General features: G+C 39.9%; 3 protein-coding genes and 1 non-coding gene across 4 annotated transcripts; all 4 read left to right on the top strand.

Annotated features, from left to right (window-relative positions):
• Positions 1-984: 984 nt before the first annotated feature.
• On the top strand, positions 985-1,090 carry LOC145606412 (small nucleolar RNA R71). The gene has a single exon (XR_014105293.1). It is a non-coding gene; the product is annotated as a small nucleolar RNA R71 (small nucleolar RNA).
• A 5,460-nt stretch (positions 1,091-6,550) lies between these two features.
• Positions 6,551-8,056, top strand: LOC145604089 (uncharacterized). Its single transcript, XM_081660036.1, has one exon. It carries the CDS (start codon positions 6,551-6,553, stop codon positions 8,054-8,056), a length of 1,506 nt encoding a protein of 501 aa, XP_081516162.1.
• A 90-nt stretch (positions 8,057-8,146) lies between these two features.
• LOC145604087 (uncharacterized) lies at positions 8,147-9,043 on the top strand. Its single transcript, XM_081660035.1, has one exon. The coding sequence runs from the start codon at positions 8,147-8,149 to the stop codon at positions 9,041-9,043; it is 897 nt and encodes a 298-aa protein (XP_081516161.1).
• Positions 9,044-9,236: 193 nt separating this feature from the next.
• On the top strand, positions 9,237-11,277 carry LOC145604086 (serine/threonine-protein phosphatase 7 long form homolog). Its single transcript, XM_081660034.1, has 4 exons — positions 9,237-10,126; positions 10,204-10,291; positions 10,383-10,814; positions 10,909-11,277. The coding sequence occupies exons 1-4, from the start codon at positions 9,237-9,239 to the stop codon at positions 11,275-11,277; spliced, it is 1,779 nt and encodes a 592-aa protein (XP_081516160.1).
• The last annotated feature ends 8,364 nt before the right edge of the window (positions 11,278-19,641 follow it).

Genomic DNA, 19,641 nt, shown 5'->3' with positions numbered 1-19,641 from the left:
TTTGTTATGAGTCATCATCTCATTAAACTTCTTATCACTAACCGCCATATAGGTGTTAATGATCTTGGTTTGATTATCAATCAACTCTTCCAAATTTGACTTAAATGATGATGGTTGGGAATAAGAATTTTCACCATTGGCTTGGGGCTTTGGAGCAAAATCGGTAGGGGGTCCCCTTTGATTGTTGTTTTGAAAATTTCCCCTATTTTGGTTATTGTTCTAATTCCCTCGGCCTTGACTATTGCCACCATTATGGTAATGGTTAACAAAGCCTTGAGATTGGCCTTGATTACCATACCCATGGTTTGAGTTTTGATTATAATAACCTTGGTTGTTATAGTTACCTCGAAAACCTTGGTTTCCTTGGTTCCTATATCCTCCATTGTTATAATTATCGAAACCACCTCCTTGAGGGTGAGAATCCTATTACCAAAGTTTTTAGGTCCTTCTAACCTTTGACCACCATTAGCATTAGACACAAAGTTCACATGTTCACATTCATTATTTTCAACATCATCACATCCATCAACAAAAGCATGTGAACACATGGAAGAATCATGATCATAAGAACCACATGAATCACAAAATAGACAACCACTTGGCATGTTATTAGAAGTAGAAGGAGAAGAGTTAGAGATTGTACCTCTCCCTTTGGGTTGGGAGGGAAGACTCAAAGAATACGTGGACACACTCTCAAGCTTCGCTTTGATTGATGTCATCTCTTTCCCTAGATTTGAAATTTGGGATGACAAGTTGTTGATCGCATTGATATGATCAACGGAATAGACCGTTGAGCCACTCTTGCTAGTAGACTCTCTCTCTCCTACTTGCCAATCTCTATAGTATCTCACAACATCCTCAATTATGTCAACTACTTCTTCTTCCGTCCTATTCATTATAGGACCACCGGCTCCTCCATCTAGGCATGACTTGCCTTGAGCACTCAAACCTCCATAGAAAATTTGGATCACTTGATAAGTAGGTATCCCATGATGTGGACATTCTCTTTGGTACTCCTTGTACCTCTCCCATGCTTCATAGAGATTCTCATTGGGTCTTTGCTTGAATCCTTGGATTAATGCCCTAGCCTCTGCCGTCTTCTTTTGTGGGTAAAAGCGAGACTAGAAAGCTCTAGTAACATCATCCCATGTTCTAAGCGAATTGGGCTTAACCTCTTTATCCAACCACTCTAAGGCACGACCAATGAGAGAAAAGAGAAACAACTTTAGCCGAATGAACTCTTGAGAAATGTCGTTCACCTTAATGGTATTGCAATACTTCTCAAATTTCTTTAGGTGATTCAACGGACTCTCACTCTTGGCTCCACTAAATTGCCTCTGTTCTATCAAAGTAATCATGGCCGGTCTTATCTCGAAATCGTTCGCCGGTGTTGTAGGTGGAGCAATGCCACTCTCAAACCTATAAGCACCGGAAGTGCCCAACTCCTTCAAAGCTACCCTTGGATTATCTCCCATTCCTCCTTCTTGCATTTCTTCCTCAAACTCCTCTTCACTTGAAGAACTATACTCCAAACATTGATTGGCTATTCTTCTCCTTGAGAGTGTCCCCTCGATTTCCGGGTCAAAAGGCACAATAGATCGATCACGAGCGCTATGCATGCAAAATCTCAAAAGAAATTGTTAGAAACATGGCTACAAGTGTAGCCTAAAAGAAAGAAATAAAATCTTTTTGTGTTTTTCAATAAGATGGAATAGACTCAACAACAATACACAATCACGACACCATTCCCTGGCAACGGCGCCATTTTTTATCGATGGTGAAATGGTAGGTCGTTGGACTACCCTCCCCAACCGGTCAAACAAAATTTATAACACTCAACCAACCCCTATACAAGTATAGTAGTAAGCCAAGGGTCGAACCCAAAGGAATAGTGACTGATGGTCTATTGTCTTTCGCTAAGCTATCCTGAAATCGAAGGTGGGGTTATAATGCTAAAACTAGCGCTAACACAACAATTAAACTTGTAGAAATTAAAGATGACAAAAACTAGGGCTAGGATCCACATGTATTCATAATGGAAATGGCTAATTGGGAGGTTAAATTGGTAAGTCAAACAATGTGAGGGAAAATCTATCATGCAACCAAAAAAGCATATCAAGCTATTCTCTTAGAGGTCTAACTAGCGTCAACTACGATAAACTCTAGCTAGGAAACATCACAAGACACCTCAATCGTGTAAATGCAAGCCACAAATCAATGGTCCATATCAATGTGAACTTACAATGCAATCTAGTGCAACAATCAAAGTTTGCCAATCTTCAATTAATCACACACATGCACATGATTCATCAACCAAGTTTAATTACATCATCAACTCCATCAATTATCCACAATTAGCACTAATCCATTACTCATACATGTTTCACCATTGCCCTAGCACGTAAACTACTCACTAATCATAGTAATTAAGATCAAAACACAACTAATCAACAATCTCATCATGATCATATTAAGAAATCTAAAATCAATACAAAAATCAATGAATCTTGAATCAAACTTCAATCAAACATCAAACAATCAACAATCATATGAAAAACAAATGAAATCAACTCAAATAAAACTTATATTGAATCATAGATGAGTAAACCTTACAAAACTTGATCAAAGGTCAATTGGAATGAAGAAATCTTGAATCGTCAACAATACACCATGAATTTCTCTCTCTACAAACTAGAGTTTCTCTCTCTATAATATATGATCAAAAGTTCCAATTCTCTCTCTAATTACTTCTCTAATTATCCTCAAATGATTCTCTCTCTAAAAATAGAAAGAAACTACTATATATACAAGGAAAAGTCGGTTAGATCGTCCAAAAATAGACCCACAGAGATGCGGCCGCACAAGGGGGAGAAGAGGGCGCACGGAGCATGGTACGGGCACAAACCCAAGTAGGTGCGCCCGCACGCGCCTCTAGTATTCCCACACGCGCCATTGGTGCGCCCGCACCTAAAAGGGTCTTCCTCCTCCCTTCTTCGATCTTAATCAACCTTGTGCGCATGACTTGGTGATGGTGATGAACATCAAAGTATGCAGTCTTCAAACGAGTATTTTGGTGGGTTTGTGGCATAGATGATGCCCCCACCGCATATGTGCACCGGTCTCTAGACTTGCCCCTTGAGTTCCTCCAAGCTTGAAGCTCCAAATGCTAGCACAAGGCATCTAAAATGATGAGAAATGTAGAAGGGAAGCTCAGAAATCTTTGAAAACTCGATCATAACCTAAAAACAAATGAAAACAAACAAATAATAAAGAAAAACAACGAATAAACAAAGAAATGCACAAAATAAAGAAACTAACTACGAAAAGCACAAAGTAACGAAACAAAGAGCAAAACTAAGAAAAAGACACTACTACAAAAACATGAATATAGAACGCCTAAAACATGCAATATAGAGCACCTCAGAGGCGTTCTTCTGAGGGGGTGCCCTATAAAGTCTACAAAGAGGCGTTCTATATCTAACACAATACAGATCGCCTATCTTAGATAGGCGCTTTGTATTCTAGGTACAAAGTAAATAAAAAACATGGAAAATGAAATGAAAATCATCCTAAATGAGATCAAATTAGTGCCATAAATGTCACTCATCACTATTAGGATTGATTAATGTCTTCTAAAATTATCAAGAAGGTTCTTTTCATATCCTTGTGGAATTAGGATTGATAACTATACATACAAGTTTTATTTGGAATAAATAACGTTTCATATGAAAATACGTTTTTAGCCTTCATACGGACTTTATGACTCAATTTTATTGACAAAGGGACTCCGTACTGAAAGCGCGTTGAAAAAGGTCACTTTGTCGCAAAACGGCAGACCTTGCTTGTCGCCTCGCGACAATCTTGTCGTCTGGCGACAAGGTGGATTTCTAGCGACAGAGTGTAGTTTTATTCCTCTTCAAATTCTAACCATTTTTAATCGATTTTTGGACTATTTTCCTATAAATAGAGTCCTCGGATCCATGTTTTCAATCATCTACAATTCCCAATCATCAACTTTCATCTACATGCTTTCTCTCTCTCTTTCTAGCTAGCTTTTACAAACACAATACCGCATTCACAAGGTTTAGAAACACCTAGCCAAGCTCAAAGTTGCCTTCGCCCTAGATGTGAAAGGTTTATACTTTTCTGAGGGTTTGGTCCCAAATCCAGTGTAAACGTTTTAACTCTTTCCTTTCAATTATTTGATTTATTGTTTGATTTATTATTTCATTGAAGTTTACTAACGCATGTGTTTTGTTATTAGAAAGTGGTACGAGGCTTCAAAATAAGTAATTAGCTTACTCCCTATTTTATTTTAATGTAGAAAGCATGTTTAGATTTGTTTAATTACTAGTATCATGTTAGGATGTTATTTATTGCTTTCTAGAATCATGTTTAGGTTGCCTTTTACTCTTTCTAATACCATGTTAGTATCATGTTAGGTTTAAAGCTTTGATCTTTAATGCTTAGTGACATGCTAGGATTTGTAATTAATCTTGTTAGTATCATGCCTAGCATCTTGCTATTATTATTAAGCTTTATTATGCCTTATTATGATTATTGTTATAATTATCGTTATTATTATGTTGCTTGATATTTATATTATTATTATTGCTCGATCACGCCTTTTATGCATGTTTAAAGGGAATTTGTACTTGAAGTCACGTTTAATCAAATAATTAATAATTTGGTTTATGCTAATATGATTTTAATTCAAGTGATCGCCAATAATTGCTTTATTTGTGCATTAATATTCAACCAACATAGATAGACAAGATTAGGGTTAACCTATTGATTGCATCTTAGTCAAAAAGCGCACATGAATACGAGTAGAATAAAGTAGAGGCCTATTTTATAGGGCGGGTTCTCTCTCTTTTAGATTGGATTCGTACCCTAATCCCCGAACTCCTATTTGGTTCCAGACCATTTGGAGTTGACGATCTCATGGATCATTAAGTGGTGTAACCTTCACCTCGTGAACGATGTACAAGTTCCTAAAACTTGTTGGCGAGTCTTTTGCTCTATTTTCTTTCCCTTTGGAGGCCACCATACTTAAGTGTATGATCACAGTAGAGTTCAACTTTGGGGTAATGCTTGAAATATTCCCTACAGTTTTTGGCTACTCCGCTGGGGAAGATTTCTATTTTAATTCCTAAAATTTATTTTGGCAATGATTTAGAATGAGCGGATGAGACTCGAAAAGTTCTAATTATTCCATGTGCGTAATTTTGATTAACATTATGTCATATGCATAAAAAAAAGGTCCTCATTGGATAGACCATCCGAAATGAGTCAAAATCATAGGATTTTTTTTACTTCAGTGGGAATTTTTTTTTAATCGGGTTTATTAAGAAACCGCTACTTCAAGTAGCAGTGTACTAACTTAAACCGCTACTTGAAGTAGCGGTGTACTAACTAAAAACCGCTACTTCAAATAGCGGTTTACTTATTAGAAACTGCTACTTGAAGTAACGGTATGCATTTACTAAGTATTTTTTTAACAAATTCACTTTTCCCTTTTCCTTTGTAAAATAATTAAACTGATCATCCCTAAATTTTTTTTACAAAAAAACAATCCGACACTTCTCTCAAAGCAGCCTGCCAATATCACTCACACTCCCCGTCGCCGGAAGCCACAATCACCGTCGTCGCCGGAATCACTGGCTTCCTCACGATTATTTGCGGACGCCGATGGGATGTCAGAGAATTAGTGGGTTTGTTTTTGTTTTCTGAATTAGTGGTAAGTTGATTGTGCCCTAATTTTTATTTTTTTATTCAATCATCAAATCAGTTTGTTATTATAGTGTAGTTCTATGCTAAATTGATACTACATGTTTGACATTTTCTTAATTCTTATGTTTCGGCTGGTTGTTTCGGCTGGTTTATTAGTTAAGAGCTTGCTATGGGTTTTTGTGTATTTGGTTGTTTGCATTAATCCCACTGTAAGCATACTTTGTCTGCTTCTTTGGGTGAAACTGTGTATTAGGATCATAAGTTAATATAATTTATGCCTTTTCCCCCTTAAAAAAAAAGAAGAAGAATAGCTTTTGATTTTACAAAAATGAAGAATAGCTCTTTGTGTCAGTGTTGGTGTTGATATTAGATTAGTGATGTTAGAGTATACAACCAATATTAAGCAATTACATGGGACCATATGCAGACATGAAATATAAAATTCTTAGTTGTCTTTTTTTTAATGTCATTTCATTTTGCTGGGACCATTGGCTTTGATTATATCATATTTTTTTGCTAGGACCCATTAACAGTTTATTTGTTTGAATTATATAATGGTGTTTGCATGATTCATATAGTATAAAATATGGAATACCAATGGCTGCATAGTGGAACTTTAGGATTGTGCATTTCTAAACTGTGAATAACTTATTATAAGTATAATATAGTACTTACAGATGTTGCAAATCTATATTAGTTGGATCAATATATTGAAGAAACCTGAAATATGTGTACAGGGGGGTTTATAAATAAATTTATATTTCATGTATGCAAAACTAATGTCATAAATTAATCATGGTGTTTTCTAGAATAAAACATGGAGGTACCAATCTACCCTCTATATTGCTATTGGGGTGGGGAAATTATCCACAAAGATGGTGATGTAACGTATAGAGGTGGAAATCAAAAATTTGTTTTTGTAAATCTTGGGATGACATATTCACACGTTCTGAACAAGCTATATGAAGAATGGAGTATTGATCCTAGATTTGTGGAGTTGAAGGTGGTTATGCGGTATCCTATAACCGGGGCATATGTCGCACTTCCGTTGAATGACGACAATGCTCTTAGGGCTATATGGATTGCTGTGACTCAGTCTTCTTCTATCGCAATGCAATTGTACATTGAACAGGTTCTAAAGGAGCCAGTTGTGCAAACTAATACTGGTTCCTTTCCGGAAACGAATTATTTTTGTAGTATGGAGCAACCAATTCCCCTTACTAATCAAAGTGTAGGGATAGGCTCATTCACAAGAATGCTTGTTGATCCCGAATATGTCAATGAACATCTTTTAGAGATTAGGTCTCCGACCTCATTGCCTAATGTTGAAACCTCAACAAGCACACAACCACAAGCCATTCTCGATTCTCTTGACCCAAACAATGTTGATGTTTTTGGGGATGTCGAGATGAATGATACTGATGAAGATGATGATGAAGATGTAATTGAAGCTCGTGATAAGGCAATTAAAGATAGCGCTCGTACTACAGACTTCAATGAAGTGCCGCAAGTTGATCCACGTTTGAATAAGTCATGGATGACTTGGTTAGGAAATGAGACATTTAACACGGGTGGGGACTTTGAGGTTGGACAACAGTTTGATTCATTGCAACAACTGAAAGATGTTGTGAAGTCTTACTCCATAGTTAGAAATCAAACCATTCGAGTTGTGGAGGCAGAGCCAGAGAAATATGTTGTTGAGTGCAAGAGGAAAGAACAATGTAGTTGTTCGTGGAGGCTTAGAGGAGTGAAAGATCCAACACTATCTACTTTTAAAATTGTTCGGTACAACGGCCCTCATGCAAGTAATTGTGTTGGTGACATCGACTCCGTGGATCATAAGCTACTCACTTTTGAGTTTGTTTGCAATGCTCTTTTAGATGTCCTTTGCGTTGACCCTTCATTGAAAATCAAGACAATAGTGCAACTTGTGAAAGAGAAGTTTGTGTTCTCAATAACCTACAAGAGAGCATGGTTAGCAAAACAAAAGGCAATAAAACTCATTTATGGGGATTGGGAGGGTTCATTTCAAGAGTTGCCTAAGTACATGCAAGAGTTGAAGGAATCAAATGCTGGAAATGTTGTTGAGTGGAGGTTGTTACAGAGTACGGTACCTGGAACTTATGTTTTCCAACGAGTTTTTTGGGCATTCAAGCCATGTATTGATGGATTCCGTCATTGTAGGCCCCTTATCACTATTGATGGAACTCATTTATATGTAAAATACAAAGGGACTCTACTTATTGCTATGGGAACCGATGCTAATTTTCAATTATTCCCCCTTGCGTTTGCGGTTGTTGAAGGAGAAAACAATGATAGTTAGTCTTGGTTCGTGGCTTGTATTAGAGCTCGGGTAACAGATAGAAAAGGTCTATGTGTGATATCTGATAGACATGCTGGCATTTTAGCAGCAATGGATGAGGTTGGAAGTGGTTGGGAGCAGCCCAATGCCTATCACAAGTATTGCACACGTCACTTGGCTTCTAATGTGAATTCAAAATTTAAAAGTGTCGTCATAAAGAACCTTTTTGGCAAAGCAGCTAATGCAAGGCAGAAGAAGAAGTTTGATCACTACATGAACAAGATTGGTCACTTGAATGTAGAGGCTCGTCGGTACTTGATGGAGATTCCATACTATAAGTGGTCCATCCACCATGATGGTGGTTTAAGGTTTGGTGTGAAGACTACAAATATGTCAGAAGTTTTCAATGGAGTAAAAGGGGCTCGTTGTCTCCCGATAACTGCCTTAGTGCAAATGACCTTTTTTCGAGTTAACTCCTATTTTGCAACTAGACGAAGTTGGAGTAAAAGAAGACTTGAAGAGGGCCATGAGTTATCAGAAAAGGCTACAAATACAATAGAGGCCAACATGGAAAAAGCCATGCACCATGAGGTTGTAACTTTTGACTATGATGTTATAGGGTTGTATCAAGTTAGGACAAGTCGTGGAAGGAGAAAAGCTGGTAAAGGTCGTAACTCCCACACTGTGAATTTGATGAGAAAGAAATGTACTTGTGAGAATTTGAAAATATACAAGTTACCATGCTCTCATGTCCTAGCAGTTTGTCGGCATCAAAGCCTATCACACTCAGATTTTGTGGATTCTTTTTTTAGGACCGCCGAATACGGACATTCTTACTCGAAGTGTTTCACACCAGTTCCTGATCCTTGCCATTGGTCCACTTACAATTGGCTTAATGTTGTAGCCAACCCAGATCTAAAAAGAGGCTCAGGCCGACGATCTACTAGAATCAGAAATGAAATGGAGGAGCGTCCATATCGTGTCAAGAAGGCATGCAGTGTTTGTTGACGACATGGGCATAACAAGAAGACATGTCCTATAATTAGTAGTGGTGTTGGATCATCCGGATAACGACCATTAGATATTACTAAACTACTTAATTTGTGTTGTAAAATTTTGAAATCTTTTTTTACTTTAATTTTTTTTATCTTACTTACACATGCTTAAAATTAATTAAATTTCCTCTTACCATGAAGGTCCCATGGATCCGGTGATTCGACCAGGCCCTATTGATTCATCTGTTCTACGGTTGCAAACTTCTCATAGGAGTCATGATGTTTGGAGTGGTGTGGCTGATAGAGTTTTGTCAGTTAGGGAGCATGTGGTCAGCTTGAGACGTGAGTGGAGGGTAGAGGGTGGAGTACTAGACTATGTGAAGCGTGTTGGGTTTTACGGTGTGCATAGAATAGCGGGTGGAGGATTTTTGCTTGACCGTTCTCTTCTCACTGCATTGGTTGAGAGGTGGAGGCAGGAGACACACACTTTCCATCTTGTGGTAGGAGAGGCCACCATTACTTTACAGGATGTCTCCGTTTTGTTGGGTTTGAGAGTTCACGGCCCACCTGTCATTGATCCTCCGCTTGAGGGATGGCATGACCTTGTTGAGGAGTTTCCTGGAGTTCGACCTGGCGTTGATGATAAGGGTAAGCTGTTTCTGGAGGGATCTTCTTTGAAGTTGACATGGCTCAGACGCTCACAGATTCCAGAGGGAGCCGATGACGTTACTATTCAGCAACATAGTCACGCTTACATTCTGACTCTCATGGGATCTATTCTCTTTGCTGACAAGAGTGGCGATGCAATGTCACTCTACTACTTGCCTTTACTTAGAGATTGGGAGACAGCTTCGACCTATAGTTGGGGGAGTGCGACTCTTGGTTTTTTGTACCGTCTGCTCTATCGAGCATGTCAGAGAGGAGCGTATCAGATTGGAGGCCCACTTATCCTAGTGCAATTGTGGTCGTGGGAGCACATTTGTATTGGTAGACCCTTTGTAAAGAATCCTCGAGATCCGCCGCAGGAGGACCATCAGGAGGAGGATGACATTTTGGGGACTCAGCATCAGCGAGGTGTGGACTCCTTAGCGTGCAGGTATTGTATTGCTTACAGTTTTAGTTCTTACATTGTTGTCCCTTATAACTAAGAATTATTATTAAATATTTTTATAGTTGGCTATGTGTACATCTTTCAAGTGCGCATACTGCTTCTGGACTCGCATACTATCGAGACGCGTTTGACCATCAGCATGAGAACCAGGTATAATTAGTGTTTTTTTTATGCTTTGGTATTCGTTAATTATAATAGTTATATTAACTTATACAAAAAATACACCTATTTTGGGAATTAGATGCTTTGGCAGCCATATACCGAGGCGGTGATGGAGCAACTTCCAGAGATTTGTCGCTTTGACATTCACATTTGGCGTACACGCGCCCCTCTTATTTGCTTTGACGTCGTTGAGTTCCGCCTCCCAGACCGAGTCATACGTCAGTTTGGGTTAGAGCAGCCGATCCCAGAGGCAGTTTACACGGATGTTGCTCTACACAAGAAGGATCGAAGGGGACAGCGTAATTGGGAGATTCGACATTCAGATCATGTACATGAGTGGGGTCGACGAGAGGCATTAGTTGTCCAGGGTAACCCATTCACCGGGACTTCTTTACTAGTCATGACAGAGTACATGGCTTGGTACCACCGTATCACGAGGTTGATCATTACTCCACCTTCGCAGCCACGCCCCCCGAGCCATTACCATCCATCTAGCTCTGACTTAGTACTTGTATGAACTTCATTTGATCATTTCATTTCAATTATAATGTAGTTATTTCGTTTTTGAATTCATTGTACTAACATTAAAACTAACTTCAATGTAGGCACATGCTGTTGTTGATTTGCACGCGAAGCTATCAGGAGTTACTGAGACCATCTCTGATTTGCCACCAGACAAGGCTCTACCATTTTCCATACAGATGATACAGAGTCTTACATTATTTTGTGGGCAGACCTTGTCTAGGGTTGGGCATTCACACCTTATTCAACAGCCTCGAGTGTCCACTTCGCTACCTTCTTCTGCTTCTATTGTGCACACTCGGCCAATTAGACCACAACCTCATCGTGGTGGTCTTTCATCACGTGCCTTTCGTCCACCGACTCCCATTCGCTCTCCTTTACATGCTCCCACTCGCTCTCCCTTGCATGCTCCTTCTCCCTTACATGCCCCTTCTCCCTCTCCTACAGTTTAACATCCAGTTGTTACTTCTGCTCCACATTTTCCACCTTCCCCACCTCCTCCTCCTCGTCCTCCTTAAACTCTACTTGTTACTCCTCAACATATCGTGACATCTCCTCCACTAGTGCAACGCCAGTATCATAGAGTTCGACGGCGTGACAATAGTGAGTCTCAGCTTGGAGTTGGCCTACATGACATTCCAAAAGACGATACTATAGACACGGAAATTTTATAAGTGTCATACATTGAATTAAATAAATTAATTTAGGATAAATCATATTATTGACCCATTTTCATTATTTTTTGGCCCACCCAAACAAATAATTTGAATTAATCAAATACAATTCGGGTTATAAAATAAATCAAATTGGACCAGGTTAAAAGACTTTTAAGTCATAAAATGGGCCAGGCCTAAACCTACTAAGTCCACTTAAGGGGTTTTCATCTCCTATAAATACTCCATTCCTCCATCAGTTGAAGGGATCCAAAAATCATTATTCCAAGAGCTCATAAAACTCAAAAGGAATTCTCTCTGAAGTGAGTCAATAAGCACATCAAATTCGTGCCGACTTGTTCAGATACACTCAAACACATCTGAACGGGATTAAGCTTCATAAGCCCTCGTTCAGGTGTATTCAAACAAAACCTCTTGAATACAGGTTGACATCATCAAACGTCACCCTGCATTCAAACTCAAGTCGACGTCATCAAACGTCACCCTACAGGTGTCACACACGTGTCATCGTCAAGCTGCGGAACAGAATCAGAGGACTTAGTTTATTTTAATATAAACTATTATACAGAGATTTACCCAAAATTCATATATTAATATAAATTCATTTGTTACTTTATTTCCCGTCTTTATTTATTTAGACTCGAAATTTGTGTAAACAAATTTTGGCACGCTCGGTGGGACCATCTCTGCCTCTCATCTCTGTTTCCGTACGTTCAAAAAAAATTGAAATGGCCTCAAAGAACACTGTCGCCGAAAGGACCTTTGCTACAGCTCAACAAAGGGCTGCTGAGTTGGCTGAAATGCTCAACAGCCAAATTGATGAGGGCATCGTTACTAGAGGGATAAAGCAAGCTGTTGTTGACTCTGCCGCAAAAAGCTTGCATGCCGCATCAGTCCCTACCAAGGCACGAAAAAGTCGCGCTCGTCGTGCTGCTTCTGTGAAGTCTGTCACGTCCTCCACTCACGAACCACATGAGAGTCTTGTGTTTGGTTCGTTCGGGCTTGTCACCTACACAAACTCATCCTTTGATCACTCTGACGAAGGACATGACAATGAGTTTAGAGTGAGCTCACCTGAGCCTACTTTTGTTGCTGTTATGGTGACGAATACTAAGACGGTCGAACAACAACTGGCTGAAATGAGCAGTATCCTTGAACAGCTGAAGAAGGATGGGGAGGAAAAAGATGCTCAAATCAAACAACAAAATGAACAGATTGCTGCTTTGACAAAAAAGCTTGAAAAACGATCGATGGAGACTGAAAGCGATGACAGTTCGGATAGTAGTATTAAATCAAAGGAATTAAAGCCAAATGGATCAAACAATTTAATCACTGCCGAACAAGTTCAAGCTATGATAGCCAATGCTGTCAAGAGCCAACTTGGAGGGGGAGGTTCGTACAACAGCCGACGTTATGTGAAGCCTTACACTAGGAGAATAGATGAGCTGAAAATGCCGTTCGGATACCAACCTCCAAAATTTCAACTCTTTGATGGAAAGGGTAATGATGAGTGTCATTTATGGCACTCATAGGGTAGTCTTTTAGGTTATTTCTTTCCCTTTTTGTTGCTTTCTTCTCTTAGTTTTGGTCCTTTTTCCTTTAGTTTCTCCTTTTTCCTCTTTTCTTTATGATTCTCGTGTTTTTATCGTGTTTTTGTTTATTTTGCTCTTTTTCCCTTTTATTTCCTTCCTTTGTTTACTTGTGTAGGTATTGTGAGATTCACCTTGGCAAAGGATACAATTCGGGACCTCAATGATCAAGCAAGGAAGAAGCATTTGGCTAGAGAGGGCTTAGAGAGGCCTTGGAGAGGCCTCGGAGAGGTCTCCAAGGCATTCCACCAGGCCGCGGGGTTGGGTCATCAAGCCGTGGGCGCGGGCCTATGATGCTCAAAACTGCCAAAAGTTGGTAGGAACTAGCCACGGTTGCCCCGAGGGCTTCCCGCGGGCGCGGGCAAAATGGAGAGGCCTCTCCACTCAGAGAGAGCGCGGCCCCCTGATCAGCCTTTGGGAGTAGGGGATCTTGCCACGGGCGCGGGTCATCTCCCCGCGGGCGCGGGCCCCTGATGCCGCGGGCGCGGGTGCTTCCCAGACAACCCGCGGAGGGTTCCGTACCCATTTTTCCGCGGGCGCGGGTCTATCGAGAGAGGGCGCGGGAGCTGCCGATTTCTTCTTAACTTATAAATATAATTGTATTTCCTTTTTGAATCCAACTTTTTTTGATAATATTTCATTAGCTTAGTTTTAGAGAGAGAAGTTAGAGAGGAATTCTTGGTTTTGGATTTGTAACTCAACATTTGATCAATCAAGTTTGGATTTCTTCATTTTCAATCATCAATATTAGTGAGAATCTCTTCCTTCTTTCATCTCTTACTTACTTGCTATTTGATTCTTTTTGCTTGATGCTTGTTTTTCTTGGATTTGAGTTTGATAATATTGAATACTTTGATTTCTATTAGATTTTGATATAGAATGATGCTCAATACAATATCTAGTTATTTGCTTTTGAATCTCACCATGATTAGTGAGTAGATTAGTTTCTAGGGAAAGGGGGAAGCATGTTTGATTAATGGAAATGCTAGTTGATGCTCTTTGATTGGTTGATTTGTTGCAATTAAATTGGTTGACATAGTTTTGCATGAGATTGATTAGATTAGGATTGATCACCCTATAAGATTAATCTAGATTGCATTGCAACTCTTAATGACATGACCAATTGATTTAAAGGTTGCTCTAATTGATTGAGTTTGCTTGTGATTCTTCTTGGTTTGCCTTTCATAGTGACCACTAGATTGGCCTATAGGAGATAGCATTTGAACTCTCTTGATTGCTAGTATTGTTTGTCCATTGCAATACTTGAATTAATTGATTGAGCTTTAATCTAGCATTATCATTGATCTTGCATGTGGAAACCATATCCCTAGTGTTTAGACCCTTGATTACTTGTTGAATTTGATCTAGTTCATTTTAGCACCAACCATAATCTCATTTTCGACTCCGAGGTAGCTTGACTTAGACTTTAGTTTTCATCATTGCATTCCCTTGGGATCGACCCTTAACTTGCCCTATACTCATATAAGGTTGGTTAGGTGTTTACAAATTTAGTTTGGCTTGGGGAAAGGGTAGATAACGACATGCATTTTCCTCTTGTCAGGTAATCCAAAACAACATGTTGCACACTTCATAGAGACGTGCAGCAATGGTGGTACCAGGGGTGACTTGCTTGTTAAGCAATTCGTTCGTTCTCTTAAGGGAACCGCTTTTGACTGGTACACCAACTTAGAGGCTGAGTCCATTGACAGTTGGGATCAAATGGAAATGGAATTTTTGGGGCGATTCTTCAGCACTGAGCGTGTTGTTAGCATGACTGAGCTAACTCAAACTGCACAATGGGATGAAGAGCCAGTCATTGATTACATCAACCGCTGGCGCGCTATAAGTTTGGAATGTAAAGATCGGCTGACTGAAACCTCTGCCATAGAGATGTGCATCAACGGGATGAGTTGGGAACTACATTACATCCTAAAGGGGATCAAACCAGGATCTTTTCAAGAGTTGGCGACGAGAGCTCATGACATGGAACTCTCAATTGCCTACAACAAGAAGAAGAAGGGGCTTTCTTTGGAAGCCAAGAAAGAAAAGAAGGAGTATTACAAAAACGACAGGTCCTCCAAAAGTTCAGCTAAGGAGACGTTGTCTGTGACTACTTCTTCTGCACCCATCAAAATTTCGGGTAAGAAGAAAGAAGAAAGTAAGGGTTTATCTTCGAGATTTGTCAAGAAAGATAAACCCACTTTGAAAGAGCTTCAAGCTAAGAAGTACCCTTTCCCAGACTCTGACTTGTCTGGCATGCTAGACAAATTGCTTGAAAACAAAATCATTGAGTTACCTGAGTCAAAGCGACCTGAGCAAATGAACAAGACATCCGATCCCAATTATTGTCCGTATCATAGGTTGATCAGTCATCCTATTGAAAAGTGTATAACACTTAAGGAGAAAATTATTCAATTGGCGAAGGATGGAACAATTGAGCTAGATGTCGACGAGCCAGTGACATCAAATCATGCCTCAGTAGCTACTGAACCATCATTTCAGGCTCAAACTTTGCAATTTGGAAGTTTGGAGCCAGTGATCATACTTGTGGAGAGTCAACCCATTCGACATGAAGTCTCGTCCCAAGTTGAACACCAAACACATGTTGACGCCCAAGATGAAGATGATGACGAAGGGTGGACATTGGTGACAAGGAGAAGGCCAAGAAAACATGTGCATGCTCCAAAACCACAACCTTCATATCGTAGAAAAAAGCAGCCAAAGAAGAGAAAGCCCAAGCATTCAAAGGGTAAAAAGAAAGAAAAAGGGGCCAGTAAGCAAAAGGTCCTCCCTATAGATTTTCTTGAGCAAGAGCCGTTGTCTCCCATAACTTTGGAGGAATATTTCCCGGAAGACTACTTTACTGCGGTTACGACGAATATGGTTTCCTTTGTGAAAAGTGACGAGGAACAAGTTGATAATGAAACATCAACAAAATCAGCTGTACAACAATCTGAGGTGGTAGTAAACCCAAAAATATCTACTGTCTTGGATGCTCTTCCTTCACGTATGGGATGGAGGCAAATTTTTCATTTGCCTAAAGAGATGTGTCAACAGTTATCGCTTGCACTTCAACAGCCAGAGTTGTATGCCGATAAGGTGAAAAATGCTGGAGAACCTGCGGAGGACGCCACAAAATGTATGTCATGCAATGCAGCCTTAGCTTTCACAGATGTTGACTTGTTGATGGGGTAAAACCCCACAATAGACCTTTGTTTGTGTCAGGGTACATCCGCGAACAAAAAGTGAGTCGCATTTTAGTTGATGGTGGATCCGCTACCAACATCATGCCAAAATCCACTATGACAGAGTTAGGAATCAAGATGGATGAACTATCTAACAGTCGCATAGTGATCCAAGGATTTAACCTTGACAGTCAGCGTGCAATAGGCATAATACGCCTAGAACTCACAACGGGAGAGTTAACTTCATCAACTCTCTTTCATGTGATTGACACCAAGACATGATACAAGATGTTTCTAGGACGCCCTTGGTTGCATGAGAATGGTGTTGTTGCATCGACCCTCCATCAATGTCTCAAGTACTATCGTGGGGGCGAAAAGAAGATAAATGGGGATGTCAAACCCTTTAGCAAAGCAGATTCTTACTTAGCTGACGCCAAATTTTTTGAGGAAGAGGAGGCGTCAAGTGAGATACTACCTTCGCAAGTCCTTTCAACCGGAAAAAGAGAAGTTAAGGAGAGCATTGCTTTAGCTACAAATGCCGAAAAGACATCTCAAGTTGAAGAGAAGCCTCAACAAAAGGTAGAAGTGGAGGAAAAGAGTGACTCTCAGCTTGTCATAAAAGAACAGCCAAAGTTGACAACTCCTATTTTGCGATACATCCCAAAATCACGTCGCAAGGAGGGAGAATCACCCTTTGAGTGTCGCGAGGTTAACCTTGATGCTAAGGTAGCAAAGCCATTGATGACACCACTCTACAAAGTTTGAAGAGTAAAACAACTGTACCATTGGGTAAAGGCACACAAAGACAAATTTCTAAGTTGCCAACAGAGTCATCCAAGGCAAAAGAGCTGAATAAAGCAAAGTTCGGCCAAAATGAATACAAGCTATTGGCAAAGTCGGGATATGACTTTGAAAACCCAACACCTATGGGTAAAGTCATTGACATTAAACCCAATGGACTCAATGATACTCAGGAGAAATTGCTTGACTATGGCTCTAGTTATCAAGAATCCAAGGCAGGTCTAGGGTTTCAGCGCCCCAAGCCAATCAAAATTGGTGTATGGCGTAAAGTAGACACCTCTTCTTCACAGTACATTACTGTTGAGGAACTCAAGGAAAATGAGGGTGAGAATGATGTTCCCTCTCCCAGAACTTCTGTATTTGATCGACTTCAACCATCTACCACGAGGAATCATACCTCAGTGTTCGATAGGCTTGGAGAATGTGACCGTAGGGTGGAAGAAACTTCAAGCTCTCAACCCTTAAGGCGAAAAGTATCTGTCTTTAACCGTGTAGGCATGACAAATGCCTCTAGCAAAGAACAAAGACAGTCGGCTTTTAGTCGCATAAAGAAAAGGGAAGACAATATCATGAAGAATGACAAGCCAAAAAGTGCTGTTCCCTCTCGTATGAAGAGAACGCAAGACATAGACATCACTGAGCAACAACCTTTAAAGGCAAGAGTTCGCACTGTGGTTTTCACCAACCAAAATGAGTCTTCAAACCATGCTATAGAGGAACACAAGGAGATTGTTTCCACGAACCATGTAACGGCTGAAGAGGTGTCAAATCTCGATGAGGAGATAGAAGCTGATGAAGCTCCCAAGACACTTGAAGACGGGCCGGGGCAAGCAACAGTAGATGAGTTAAAAGAATTAAACCTTGGTACTCTTGAAGACCCGCGCCCTGTATACATCAGTGATCTTCTCACCCAAGTGGAAGAACAAGAGTACTTCAAATTACTCTCTGAGTATAAGGATGTCTTCGCATGGAGTTACAAAGAAATGCCAGGTCTTAACCCAAAAGTCGTCGTCCATCGATTGGCAATAAAAAAGGGTGTGAGTCCAAAGAAGCAATCACAAAGGCGATTCAGGCCAGAGTTGATCCCAGAAATTGAATCGGAGGTGAACAAACTCATTGATGCAGGTTTCATTCGTGAAGTCAAATACCCAACATGGATAGCAAACATTGTCCCTGTGAGGAAGAAAAATGGACAGCTGCGAGTTTGTGTGGATTTTCGCGATTTGAATGAAGCATGTCCCAAGGATGACTTCCCACTTCCAGTCACGGAAATCATGATCGACGCCACTATTGGACATGAGGCATTGTCATTCATGGATTGTACAGCCGGATACAATCAAATTCACATGGCGCCTGAAGATCAAGAAGCCACGGCATTTCGCACCCCAAAAGGGATATTTTGCTACAAAGTTATGCCATTCGGTTTGAAAAATGCTGGAGCTACGTATCAACGTGCAATGCAAAAGATCTTCGAAGACATGATACACAAAATTGTGGAGTGTTATGTGGACGATTTAGTGGTTAAGTCTAAAAAGAGGGAGGATCACCTAGGTGACCTTCGCAAAATCTTTGAAAGACTACGCAAATGTCAATTGAAAATGAATCCTCTCAAATGTGCATTCGGTGTTGTAGGCGTCGCTCGAAGTGCGCCTACGTTAAAAGCATGTGGTGAATATGCTTGGCACTCATAGGAAGTGGGAATTGACATTACGATTAGGGACAAGGAAAGTAGGGAGCCGCCAACAAGTTTTTAAGAAACTTGTAAACCGTTCACGGATCATAAAAGGCAACCACGATTAAGGGACAACGAAAGGCAACAACGATTGACCCGTGAAGGTTACACCCCATTCATAATCCATGATATTACTAACTCCATATGGTTCGGAACCACGAAAGGAGGATCGGGGATGGTGGTACGAAGTGAGTCATGGAGTCACATTCGCCCGTATTGGCCTCTACTCGATTCTTATTATGAAACGTATTCCTGTGATCTCAAAGGCATACAAACAAATATTCAATTTGCTCCAAACTATTATTAAGCTAAATTGGTTGAATATTAATGCACACATAATTCTACAATATCGTGATCACTTGATTTAATAACAAGATTAAAGGAACCTAAACCGGTTGTCCAAATTATCTTATTAGGCGTGATTTTCAATTACATATTCTCTTTAAACATGCAATATGGTGATCATAATAACAATAGAACAAACATTAATATTGGAAGCAATTCAACAATAATAGCGTTAGTCCAAATCAAATAAAAATCCTCATCATGATATTAGCAATAAGAAAATAATAATGAGAGTAATTAAGTGATTAACTACTCACTTTCCGCCTTTCCTTGAATTGCTACATCATGAATAAATTGTTAGTAACTTCAATAAAAATATTAATCAAATTGAAATTAAATTAAATAAAAAGTAGAGTTGATTTGGTCCAAACCCTTAGTTAATTCTACCTTTCACGCCTTGGTTTAAGTATAGAACTTCGGGTATTGTATGGACTCCTTGGAGTGCTTAAGGGATATAAAATGAGAGAGTAGGGTGGCTAGGGTTTAGGCT

This window comes from Chenopodium album, chromosome 22 (genome assembly GCF_948465745.1).
Source record: "Chenopodium album chromosome 22, dcCheAlbu1.1, whole genome shotgun sequence".
In the NCBI taxonomy this organism is placed as follows: Eukaryota; Viridiplantae; Streptophyta; class Magnoliopsida; order Caryophyllales; family Amaranthaceae; genus Chenopodium; species Chenopodium album.
This window is presented reverse-complemented; position numbering and strand designations above follow the sequence as displayed.

Excerpts from the sequence above, each read along its gene's own strand:
- LOC145604087 (XM_081660035.1), top strand. The coding sequence starts at position 8,147 with ATGGATGAGGTTGGAAGTGGTTGGGAGCAGCCCAATGCCTATCACAAG.
- LOC145604086 (XM_081660034.1), top strand. The coding sequence starts at position 9,237 with ATGGATCCGGTGATTCGACCAGGCCCTATTGATTCATCTGTTCTACGG. Across the intron at positions 10,127-10,203 it reads GTGGACTCCTTAGCGTGCAG|TTGGCTATGTGTACATCTTT; the intron begins GTATTGTATTGC and ends ATATTTTTATAG. Across the intron at positions 10,815-10,908 it reads CTAGCTCTGACTTAGTACTT|GCACATGCTGTTGTTGATTT; the intron begins GTATGAACTTCA and ends ACTTCAATGTAG.
- LOC145604089 (XM_081660036.1), top strand. The coding sequence starts at position 6,551 with ATGGAGGTACCAATCTACCCTCTATATTGCTATTGGGGTGGGGAAATT.